Consider the following 12,500-nt stretch of genomic DNA (forward strand, 5'->3'; position numbering starts at 1 on the left):
TCAATCAGCCAAACCAAGCTATCATGCTAATGTAGCTAACAGTTTAACAGTCTTCAGTATAGCATAGTCTGCTAAATGTCTGTGCTTATCTCCTCCTTCAGCAGTGTCTCCACACTCTGGGGAGTTCGTTAAGTGTCTCAGTGCTTATTATTGTTAGGGACATTAGCATCACATCTCAGCTCATCAACTACATTTAAAGTAAAGACAGACAGACAGACAGACAGACAGACAGACAGACAGACAGAAGCACTTACCACACTCATGCAGTAAGACAGCTGATGAATGTTCAGAAAAGACAGAAACAAAAGTCTGAGTGAGTGATGAATAGCAGAGCCATCAACACACACACACACACCAAACAGTCACGAGTGTGTGTACATGTGTGTATGTGTGCTTGTATATGTGTGTGTTTATGTGTGTGTGTGTGTGTGTGTGTATGTGTGCTTGTTTATGTGTCTGTATGTGTGTATATGTGTGTGTATGTGTGCATATGTGTGCGTATGTGTATTTATGTGTGTGTGTATGTGTGGGTGTTTTTGTGTGTATGTGTGTGTGTTGTGTGTATTAAATAATTTCCTGTCCTGATCATGTTCCTAACATCTGCACTACCACAAGGCTTTAATCTCTTTCCACAGCTCGTTTTTCTTCACTAGCTATATGTTTATTCTTCGTTTAAAGTGTAGTGTTGGTGGCTGAGAAGTGCAAACTTACAAAATACAAAAATGAAAATTTTTGTCTGTGAGTGTGAGAGATTGTCTGTGGTGTGAGAGACTGTCTGTGGTGTGAGAGACTGTCTGTGAGTGTGAGAGACTGTCTGTGGTGTGAGAGACTGTCTGTGAGTGTGAGAGACTCTGTGGTGTGAGAGACTGTCTGTGAGTGTGAGAGACTGTCTGTGGTGTGAGAGACTCTGTGGTGTGAGAGACTGTCTGTGAGTGTGAGAGACTGTCTCTGGTGTGAGAGACTCTGTGGTGTGAGAGACTGTCTGTGGTGTGAGAGACTGTCTGTGGTGTGAGAGACTGTCTGTGAGTGTGAGAGACTGTCTGTGGTGTGAGAGACTGTCTGTGGTGTGAGAGACTGTCTGTGGTGTGAGAGACTCTGTGGTGTGAGAGACTGTCTGTGAGTGTGAGAGACTGTCTGTGGTGTGAGAGACTGTCTGTGAGTGTGAGAGACTGTCTGTGGTGTGAGAGACTGTCTGTGAGTGTGAGAGACTGTCTTTGGTGTGAGAGACTGTCTGTGGTGTGAGAGACTCTGTGGTGTGAGAAACTGTCTGTGAGTGTGAGAGACTGTCTGTGGTGTGAGAGACTGTCTGTGAGTGTGAGAGACTGTCTGTGGTGTGAGAGACTGTCTGTGGTGTGAGAAACTGTCTGTGAGTGTGAGAAACTGTCTGTGAGTGTGAGAGACTGTCTGTGGTGTGAGAGACTGTCTGTGAGTGTGAGAGACTGTGAGTGTGAGAGACTGTTTGTGGTGTGAGAGACTGTCTGTGAGTGTGAGAGACTGTCTGTGGTGTGAGAGACTGTCTGTGGTGTGAGAGACTGTCTGTTAGTGTGAGAGACTGTGAGTGTGAGAGACTGTCTGTGGTGTGAGAGACTGTCTGTGAGTGTGAGAGACTGTCTGTGAGTATGAGAGACTGTCTGTGGTGTGAGAGACTGTCTGTGAGTGTGAGAGACTGTCTGTGAGTGTGAGAGACTGTCTGTGGTGTGAGAGACTGTCTGTGAGTGTGAGAGACTGTCTGTGGTGTGAGAGACTGTCTGTGGTGTGAGAGACTGTCTGTGAGTGTGAGAGACTGTGAGTGTGAGAGACTGTCTGTGGTGTGAGAGACTGTCTGTGAGTGTGAGAGACTGTCTGTGAGTATGAGGGTCTGTCTGTGAGTGTGAGAGACTGTCTGTGAGTGTGAGAGACTTTGAGTGTGAGAGACTGTCTGTGGTGTGAGAGACTGTCTGTGAGTGTGAGAGACTGTCTGTGAGTGTGAGAGACTGTCTGTGGTGTGAGAGACTGTCTGTGGTGTGAGAGACTGTCTGTGAGTGTGAGAGACTGTCTGTGAGTGTGAGAGACTGTCTGTGGTGTGAGAGACTGTCTGTGAGTGTGAGAGACTGTCTGTGAGTGTGAGAGACTGTCTGTGGTGTGAGAGACTGTCTGTGAGTGTGAGAGACTGTCTGTGAGTGTGAGAGACTGTCTGTGAGTGTGAGAGACTGTCTGTGAGTGTGAGAGACTGTCTGTGAGTGTGAGAAACTGTCTGTAGTGTGAGAGACTGTCTGTGAGTGTGAGAGACTGTCTGTGAGTGTGAGAGACTGTCTGTGGTGTGAGAGACTGTCTGTGAGTGTGAGAGACTGTCTGTGGTGTGAGAGACTGTCTGTGAGTGTGAGAGACTGTCTGTGAGTGTGAGAGACTGTCTGTGGTGTGAGAGACTGTCTGTGGTGTGAGAGACTGTCTGTGAGTGTGAGAGACTGTCTGTGGTGTGAGAGACTGTCTGTGAGTGTGAGAGACTGTCTGTGAGTGTGAGAGACTTTCTGTGAGTGTGAGAGACTGTCTGTGAGTGTGAGAAACTGTCTGTAGTGTGAGAGACTGTCTGTGAGTGTGAGAGACTGTCTGTGAGTGTGAGAGACTGTCTGTGAGTGTGAGAGACTGTCTGTGGTGTGAGAGACTGTCTGTGAGTGTGAGAGACTGTCTGTGAGTGTGAGAGACTGTCTGTGGTGTGAGAGACTGTCTGTGGTGTGAGAGACTGTCTGTGAGTGTGAGAGACTGTCTGTGGTGTGAGAGACTGTCTGTGAGTGTGAGAGACTGTCTGTGGTGTGAGAGACTGTCTGTGAGTGTGAGAGACTGTCTGTGGTGTGAGACAACAACAAAGCTGTGTCTGTTTTGAGTTCTGAGTCATTTCAGTCATTTGGCTTCTTTTTGTTTTTCCTGTGTGAAATGTTTAGATATTTTAAAGGAGACTGTACAGACAGAGGAGATGATGGATTTGTGTATACGCTGTTTCACTGAAGACAATGTAATCATTGACATAGTGTCCTCTTTACATGGTATAAACATTAACTTGGACTGTATCGCAGAAAGCTTTATTCCTCTGTGTTTGCACTTCTCAGCCACCGTATGAAGCCCTGCTGTCATATTTGTGTTTGAAAACTTGGTGAAGATGGCAGACATTCTGGATGGAAAGCTGGATGTTCTGTACTGTGCTGCACTTTAACTTGAGCTGCAGCAGCACCATCCACAGCATGGACTCTTATAAATAAGAAATAAAAATAATTCTTACTAATGTTCTTTGGTTTTATTTGAATAACAAAGGTTTTTTTGTTAGCTGAGGCAGTGAGAATGGGCAAGAGAAATTCTGAGGTAAAGCTGATGATTGAAGGATGAGAAGCAGAGCAGGAGGAAGAGAGCGAGGCTCAGACACACAGGAAGCTGCAGGAATAAAAAGAACAAAGTTTTGAGTCCGATAGTGAGCTTTTTAATAATGCGTCTCGCCCTCTTTCACCTGTCCATCCTCTCCTCCTCCAATCAGGCTCCTGCAGCTGGATGTAGAAGCTCGCCTGCTTGTCGTACTCATCGTGGTCAATGATTTTAACCCTGATGCTTTTCCTGTAGGTGGAAACACATTCATCACTAAAGAGCACTATTTTTACTATCTCTATGTTCCTGCTCGGACGCTCCGGCAGCCATCTTTACTCAACACTCTGTGGATGTATGTGGAGTTCTGTCCAGCAGGAAGCACCAGACTGCAATGTTACACTGAGAAGGGGTGGAGCTTAAAATAGTACAGCGCTGTAAGGTCACATTCAGAGAGGGTGGAGCTTAGAGAAGCACAGCCCACCTTTCCTCTCACTCATCTCCAACAATCGTGGCTCTCCAATCTCCATGAAGAAGTTCTTGTTCTTTTCATACTCCTCATCATCGATAATATTGATCTGAACAGATTTACTGAGAGAGAGAAAGACAGCCAGACAGCAAGAGAGAGAAACAGAAACAAATAGAGACGGAGAGACAAATAGAGACACAGACAAAGAGAGAGAAATACAGAGAAATTCATGAATAATTAATGAGCATGTGGGACTTCATCCAATCAGTGAATGAGTGAGCGCACTGATTATGACCTCAGGGATATCATTTGCATATTAGATCATGTTTAGGTTTAGTGGTCGATTAGTTTAATATGTGGGCAGGGCTGTGAGTGGGTGGAGTTTATATCATGGCTGTGAGTGGGTGGAGTTTGTATCAGGGCTGTGAGTGGGTGGAATTTATATCATGGCTGTGAGTGGGTGGAGTTTATATCATGGCTGTGAGTGGGTGGAGTTTGTATCAGGGCTATGAGTGGGTGGAGTTTGTATCAGGGCTATGAGTGGGTGGAGTTTGTACCAGTGGTTTGAGTGGGTGGGACTTCAAGTGTGTTGAAGGTTTCATTAGCTTACTCATGTTTCCATGGCGGATAAACACACACACACACGTTTCCCTCCATCTCTGGCATCTGACTGGTTGATGAACATTCCAAAGTAAAATCCAGAATGCAAACAGGGAAACGTTTTGTAAACTATCACACTTTATAAACCATCACTATGCTGTTCAAGAAGAACACACACACACACACACACACACACACACACACACACGCCCTCTCACACACATCTATACTCCGAGCTGCTTAACACTCACGATGATGATAATTGTTGTTATTGTAAATAATGTAAGAACTAAGTAGGGCACTGTCTATGAACGAGACAGTGAGAAAGTGAGACAGTGAGACAGACAGTGAGACAGTGAGGAAGTCAGACAGTGAGACAGACAGTGAGACAGTGAGGAAGTGAGACAGTGAGACAGACAGTGAGACAGTGAGGAAGTGAGACAGTGAGACAGACAGTGAGACAGTGAGGAAGTCAGACAGTGAGGAAGTCAGACAGTGAGAGAGACAGTGAGACAGTGAGGAAGTCAGACAGTGAGACAGACAGTGAGACAGTGAGGAAGTCAGACAGTGAGGAAGTCAGACAGTGAGAGAGACAGTGAGACAGTGAGACAGACAGTGAGGAAGTCAGACAGTGAGGAAGTCAGACAGTGAGACAGACAGTCAGACAGTGAGGAAGTCAGACAGTGAGACAGACAGTGAGGAAGTGAGACAGTGAGACAGACAGTGAGACAGTGAGGAAGTCAGACAGTGAGGAAGTCAGACAGTGAGAGAGACAGTGAGACAGTGAGACAGTCAGTGAGACAGAAAATCAGTGAGACAGAAAATCAGTCAGACAGTCAGACAGTGAGGAAGTCAGACAGTGAGACAGACAGTGAGGAAGTGAGACAGTGAGACAGACAGTGAGACAGTGAGGAAGTCAGACAGTGAGGAAGTCAGACAGTGAGAGAGACAGTGAGACAGTGAGACAGACAGTGAGACAGTGAGGAAGTCAGACAGTGAGGAAGTCAGACAGTGAGACAGACAGTCAGACAGTGAGGAAGTCAGACAGTGAGACAGACAGTGAGGAAGTGAGACAGTGAGACAGACAGTGAGACAGTGAGGAAGTCAGACAGTGAGGAAGTCAGACAGTGAGAGAGACAGTGAGACAGTGAGACAGACAGTGAGACAGTGAGGAAGTCAGACAGTGAGACAGACAGTGAGACAGTGAGGAAGTCAGACAGTGAGACAGACAGTGAGACAGTGAGGAAGTCAGACAGTGAGACAGACAGTGAGACAGTGAGGAAGTGAGACAGTGAGACAGACAGTGAGACAGTGAGGAAGTCAGACAGTGAGGAAGTCAGACAGTGAGACAGACAGTGAGACAGTGAGGAAGTCAGACAGTGAGACAGACAGTGAGGAAGTGAGACAGTGAGACAGACAGTGAGACAGTGAGACAGTGAGAAAGTGGGAAAGTGAGAGAGTGAGACAGACAGTGAGACAGTGAGACAGACAGTGAGACAGTGAGGAAGTCAGACAGTGAAACAGATAGTGAGACAATGAGGAAGTCAGACAGAGAGGTAGACACTGAGGAAGAGAGACAGTGAGACATAGAGTGAGGAAGAGAGACAGTGAGACAGAGAGTGAGGAAGAGAGACAGTGAGACAGAGAGTGAGGAAGAGAGACAGTGAGACAGAGAGTGAGGAAGAGAGACAGTGAGACAGAGAGTGGGGAAGAGAGACAGTGAGACAGAGAGTGAGGAAGAGAGACAGTGAGACAGAGAGTGAGGAAGAGAGACAGTGAGACAGAGAGTGAGGAAGAGAGACAGTGAGACAGAGAGTGAGGAAGAGAGACAGTGAGACAGAGAGTGGGGAAGAGAGACAGTGAGACAGAGAGTGAGGAAGAGAGACAGTGAGACAGAGAGTGAGGAAGAGAGACAGTGAGACAGAGAGTGGGGAAGAGAGACAGTGAGACAGAGAGTGAGGAAGAGAGACAGTGAGACAGAGTCCCCACAGAGAATGTGTTCCCATAACAGTTAAGAAATGTGATTATTCCCTGAGAAAATCAGTCAGACAGTCAGACAGTGAGGAAGTCAGACAGTGAGACAGACAGTGAGGAAGTGAGACAGTGAGACAGACAGTGAGACAGTGAGGAAGTCAGACAGTGAGGAAGTCAGACAGTGAGAGAGACAGTGAGACAGTGAGACAGACAGTGAGACAGTGAGGAAGTCAGACAGTGAGACAGACAGTGAGACAGTGAGGAAGTCAGACAGTGAGACAGACAGTGAGACAGTGAGGAAGTCAGACAGTGAGACAGACAGTGAGACAGTGAGGAAGTGAGACAGTGAGACAGACAGTGAGACAGTGAGGAAGTCAGACAGTGAGGAAGTCAGACAGTGAGACAGACAGTGAGACAGTGAGGAAGTCAGACAGTGAGACAGACAGTGAGGAAGTGAGACAGTGAGACAGACAGTGAGACAGTGAGACAGTGAGAAAGTGGGAAAGTGAGAGAGTGAGACAGACAGTGAGACAGTGAGACAGACAGTGAGACAGTGAGGAAGTCAGACAGTGAAACAGATAGTGAGACAATGAGGAAGTCAGACAGAGAGGTAGACACTGAGGAAGAGAGAAAGTGAGACATAGAGTGAGGAAGAGAGACAGTGAGACAGAGAGTGAGGAAGAGAGACAGTGAGACAGAGAGTGAGGAAGAGAGACAGTGAGACAGAGAGTGAGGAAGAGAGACAGTGAGACAGAGAGTGGGGAAGAGAGACAGTGAGACAGAGAGTGAGGAAGAGAGACAGTGAGACAGAGAGTGAGGAAGAGAGACAGTGAGACAGAGAGTGAGGAAGAGAGACAGTGAGACAGAGAGTGAGGAAGAGAGACAGTGAGACAGAGAGTGGGGAAGAGAGACAGTGAGACAGAGAGTGAGGAAGAGAGACAGTGAGACAGAGAGTGAGGAAGAGAGACAGTGAGACAGAGAGTGGGGAAGAGAGACAGTGAGACAGAGAGTGAGGAAGAGAGACAGTGAGACAGAGTCCCCACAGAGAATGTGTTCCCATAACAGTTAAGAAATGTGATTATTCCCTGAGAAAATCATTTTAAATAATTTCTCTGTGTCCTCTGAGACACTGCTGGGTGAGATTCCTTGCGCACACACACACACACACACACACACACACACACACACACACACACACACACACACACACACACACACACACAGGGTGAAGTGGGAGGGGCTGTATGGGACTGTTGTAGGAAGCTGCAGTTTGTGATGCTGCAGTCAGGTGTAAATGTAAGTGTGTTTGCAGAGTCTCTGATTGGAGATGGCAGAGCTGCATTTGTTCATGGAACTCCTGATGCATCACTACTGTCCTACCTACAGGAGTTCGAGTAGACCTGCTTCTAATCTTGTGGATCAGCTGGTTCTTATTTTCACTGGTTCAATGTTCTGTCACTGTATTAGACTCCATAGTCGATAGGAAACGGGTTTAAAGTAAAGGTGCAGACCTTCAGACCAGACTGGAGCAGACCTCTGATCATGTTAAACATATAAAAAACATAGATGAAGTTCCTGAAATGTCTATTTTTATCTGCTGTAGCTGTGTGTGTGTGTTTAGATGGGAATGATGTTTTTCCTGTATTTTTAGTAATTCAGTACACTCCCCAGGGCATCATGTGCCCCCTGTGACCATTACACCCAAACGCCAAGACAAACAAATCCCACATCTAATCTCACTCTGTTTACTAAGGGCAAAAATACATCCAGAGAAACACAATCAATTCAGTTTGGTTTAAAACACTTACACACACACACGTACACACACGTGTGTGTGTGTGTGTGAGTGTGTGAGAGAGAGATGGACATGGTTTGTTAATCTGCAGATGTGATGAAATGGAACATGTTGTAAAAGCTTTAATATGCTTATATGATTGAGATTTATTTTCCACTCCATAACTCAGAATTATTACTCCATTAATTCCTTTATACACACAGAAATGCTACACTAATTTAGGTTTAAAAAATACAGGCGTGTGTGTGTGATTTATGTCATCCTGCATGCTATCCTGTACCGTCTCACAAACTCCAAACACCATCCAGAGCTTGGCTATATAAGGAGCGCTAGCGTTAGCCACAGCCGGTGTGCTTCAAAGTGTAGCTCATCACACAGGGCTAGCTTGAGCTCCAGACACTTTTCCATTTCAAACCGTCCGAGATCCCACGCTGTTTATCTTCTGTGGCTCATATCTGTGCTTGTTACATCCTCCCTCACACGGAAAATGTCACATGATGCTGCAAATAAATAGCGATGTGACTGTGTGTGTGTGTGTGTGTGTGTGTGTGTGTGTGTGTGTCTCTGTCCCATAAGAGGAGAAACTGCAGCTCCTGACAAATGAAGGAAGGAAACTCCCAGCTATGTAGTTACTTTAATTTGGATCATTTCCTGCAAAAGTCTGATAAATTCCAGCTGTGAAATAGACTTAATGCTAGAGTTCTGTATTAGCAATGCGCTAGCAGTTAGCTTGCCTCATTCATCCACACAGAAGCTGACTAGCTTTTCACTAATCTACTTTTTATTTACATTTTCTTTTACTGACATTTTTGTGGTCACTTCCTGTCAGCACAGTGGAACTTCATGCTAACGTATTGTTGACATTTCTGACTATTTTCTGTGCACACACTACTGTATTGTATTTTCTGGACTAGTTTATTATGTTGGCTTTAGACTAGTGTGTACTGTAGGTTCTGTACTCCATGTTACAGGAATGTTAATGTAAGATGCTGAACTAGCCCCTGATCACCTCAAAACCACACTAGCATACATTAGTATGATCAGTAAATGTGAGTAAATTCAGATTCCTTTATCACACCTTTATGGACACTTCTGAGAATCATACAGATTCTTCAGCTGTCCTGTAGAAACCCTTGAGGTACTGAGGTGAGGTATTGAGATGAGGTGGTGAGGTGATGTGGAGAGGTGGTGAGATGGTGAGGTGATGTGGTGAGGTGAGGTGGTGATGTGGTGAAGTGGTGAGGTGGTGTGGTGAAGTGGTGAGGTAAGATGATGTAGTGAGGTGAGATGATGTGGTGAGGTGAGATGATGTGGTGAGGTGAGGTGGTGATGTGGTGAAGTGGTGAGGTGATGTTATGAGGTGAGGTGGTGATGTGGTGAGGTGGTGTGGTGAAGTGGTGAGGTGAGATGATGTGGTGAGATGATGTGGTGAGGTGAGATGATGTGGTGAGATGATGTGGTGAGATGATGTGGTGAGGTGATGTGGTGAGGTGAGATGATGTGGTGAGATGATGTGGTGAGATGATGTGGTGAGATGATGAGGTGAGATGATGTGGTGAGATGATGTGGTGAGGTGAGATGATGTGGTGAGATGATGTGGTGAGATGATGTGGTGAGGTGAGATGATGTGGTGAGATGATGTGGTGAGATGATGTGGTGAGATGATGTGGTGAGGTGAGATGATGTGGTGAGATGATGTGGTGAGATGATGTGGTGAGATGGTGTGGTGAAGTGGTGAGGTGAGATGATGTGGTGAGATGATGTGGTGAGGTGAGATGATGTGGTGAGATGATGTGGTGAGATGATGTGGTGAGGTGAGATGATGTGGTGAGATGATGTGGTGAGGTGATGTGGTGAGGTGAGATGATGTGGTGAGATGATGTGGTGAGATGATGTGGTGAGGTGAGATGATGTGGTGAGATGATGTGGTGAGATGATGTGGTGAGATGATGTGGTGAGGTGAGATGATGTGGTGAGATGATGTGGTGAGATGATGTGGTGAGATGATGTGGTGAGGTGATGTGGTGAGGTGAGATGATGTGGTGAGATGATGTGGTGAGATGATGTGGTGATGTGGTGAGGTGGCTTTAATTTTTAGTTTTTTTTTTTGTTTTATACAGTTCAGTTTCCTAACTGCTTTATAAACATCTTTATCACTGTGATTTCTCACTAGCTCGGACATGTTTAATCCTGTGGTCACTCGGTGACTCTAAATCTCGACTGTATTTATTGATTTCTGTTCATATTCTCTTCAGTGACGTTGAGCTCCAAGATCATGAGCTCAATCTCAGGACCGTCAAAGAGGTTTAGTTATCAGCAGTTACAAAAGAGCAAACCTTTTTTTAGGAATAAAATAGTAATAAGACAAATAAATTCAGTACTAAAACACTGACCGCATCCACCGCATGCTTTGCTGGCATTTTACTAAGAAACCTCTGAAAGCATTAATATCTATAAGTCTTAGTGTTCTGTGTGCGATCAATTATGCTAAGAGAGCAGAAATGAAGCTGAGAGAATGAAGTAAAATCACCAAACGAATAAAACCTACAAGAAGAGAAAACAGGTTTAAATACCAAACAGCACTCAATACACCTGTCATCTGTGAGTGATGAAAAGTGTTCAGGATATTGATTACTACATGGTTAGTGAGAGCTTCATTCCAGGAGACCCCAGTTAGCATGATGAAATTAGCATAGTGAACACTTTCCTACAAATACCAGCATTATTAATAAAAATAGCTCAAACGACTTCATGCAGCACAGCAGAATGTAATACATGTATAGTATCTTTCTCCACATGGAAAAGTGATTATTTTAAAATAAATTATTAATACAGGTGAGTATATAAAAGCTTTATAAATCTGTAAGAATAAATTGCAATATAAATTGAGCATTTGTAAATTTCTTTTATAGTAAAGTACGTGTAGATATGTGTGAAATATATGACAGTATATTCTAAATTCTAATTATTCATTCATTCATTCATCTTCTACCGCTTATCTGAACTACCTCGGGTCACAGGGAACCTGTGCCTATCTCAGGCGTCATCGGGCATCAAGGCAGGATACACCCTGGACGGAGTGCCAACCCATCACAGGGCACACACACACACACACACACACACACACACACACTCATTCACTCACACAATCACACACTACGGACAATTTTCCAGAGATGCCAATCAACCTACCATGCATGTCTTTGGACCGGGGGAGGAAACCGGAGTACCCGGAGAAAACCCCAAGGCATGGGGAGAACATGCAAACTCCACACACACAAGGTGGAGGCGGGAATCGTGCGAACGTGCGAGGCGGGAGGCGGGAATCGTGCGAACGAAAAAGGCGAACGTGCTAACCACTAAGCCACCGTGCCCCCTTAAATTCTAATTAGTATATAGTATTTTATTAATAACACTAATATTCATAATACTAATCTATTTTTAAATCTAAGTAAATATAAATATTTGGTTCTATTGTATGGCAAGGATCCGGTGTGACTGCAGGCTTCACTCCAACCAATCAGGAGCTGTACCTGAGTCTCGTACTTTAGAAAGAAGCTACTCAGGTGTATCTTCCATGGTAAAGGTGAGGCGGAACCTCAACTTTTGTGTCTGTGGTTTTAGCTTTGTAACAGACGTAAAGCAGCACTGAGGCACCTATAAATACAGCGGACGGCTGAGGATATTTGGTAAGTAACAGTGACTTCATCTGCTTCCATAATTAATACTTTGCAAAACAAATCAATCAAAGAGTAAAGACTTACGAGATCTCGTCGTTCTCGAACTCCAGGACTCCGTAGGTATCCTCAAAGTCCTCACCTCCTCCTTTAGCTGTTCCAGCGATGGTTTTATATGGAACTTCAACAACTCCTCGAGCTCCAGACATCCTCACCACTTTCACCTCCATCACCCCGATGCTCTCACTGACGTGCATCACTGGTTCCTCAAACATAAAGATCCCAGCGTGATCGTCATCAAAGATGGTCACCGTGGCAGTGGATGGAAGTCCCAGTCCTGCCAGGCTGTCCACGTGATTAGACATTGAATCCTCATGGTTTGTTCCCTCAGACAGAACCCTGACATTGCGCAGGTGGACCAGGAAATGCTCATCTTCTTCAAAGATGTCATCATCAATGATTTCCACTCGGATTTCCTTCTCAGTCTCACCTGGTTTGAAGACGATGATGCCCTCAGTGAACTTGTAATCGGAGCCCGCGTTGGCAGTGCCGTCTTCTGTTTGGTAGTTTACAGAAACCATGCTGGTCAGGTCACCTCCACGTCGGACCACATTCAGTGCCACTGAGCCACAGTTTTCCAAACACTGGTATGAAGCGG

At 45.3% G+C, this 12,500-nt stretch overlaps 1 protein-coding gene across 4 annotated transcripts in view; it reads right to left on the reverse strand.

The window, feature by feature from the left end:
• slc8a1a (solute carrier family 8 member 1a) overlaps positions 1–12,500 on the reverse strand; it is a 19,435-nt gene that overhangs the window by 4,987 nt on the left and 1,948 nt on the right. For 2 of the 4 annotated variants that reach the window (XM_060858942.1, XM_060858941.1), the window contains exons 2-4: positions 11,930–12,500; positions 3,812–3,918; positions 255–275 (exon numbers count right to left, since the gene is read on the reverse strand). The exon at positions 11,930–12,500 is cut by the window's right edge and continues 1,254 nt beyond it. In XM_060858942.1, coding sequence (XP_060714925.1) covers positions 255–275; positions 3,812–3,918; positions 11,930–12,500 — 699 coding nt within the window. Of the gene's footprint in view, positions 1–254; positions 276–3,475; positions 3,580–3,811; positions 3,919–11,929 lie in introns of all 4 variants that reach the window. The other 2 variants (XM_060858944.1, XM_060858943.1) reach the window with 1 other exon arrangement.

The sequence above is a fragment of the Tachysurus vachellii genome, chromosome 23 (genome assembly GCF_030014155.1).
Source record: "Tachysurus vachellii isolate PV-2020 chromosome 23, HZAU_Pvac_v1, whole genome shotgun sequence".
Taxonomy (NCBI): Eukaryota; Metazoa; Chordata; class Actinopteri; order Siluriformes; family Bagridae; genus Tachysurus; species Tachysurus vachellii.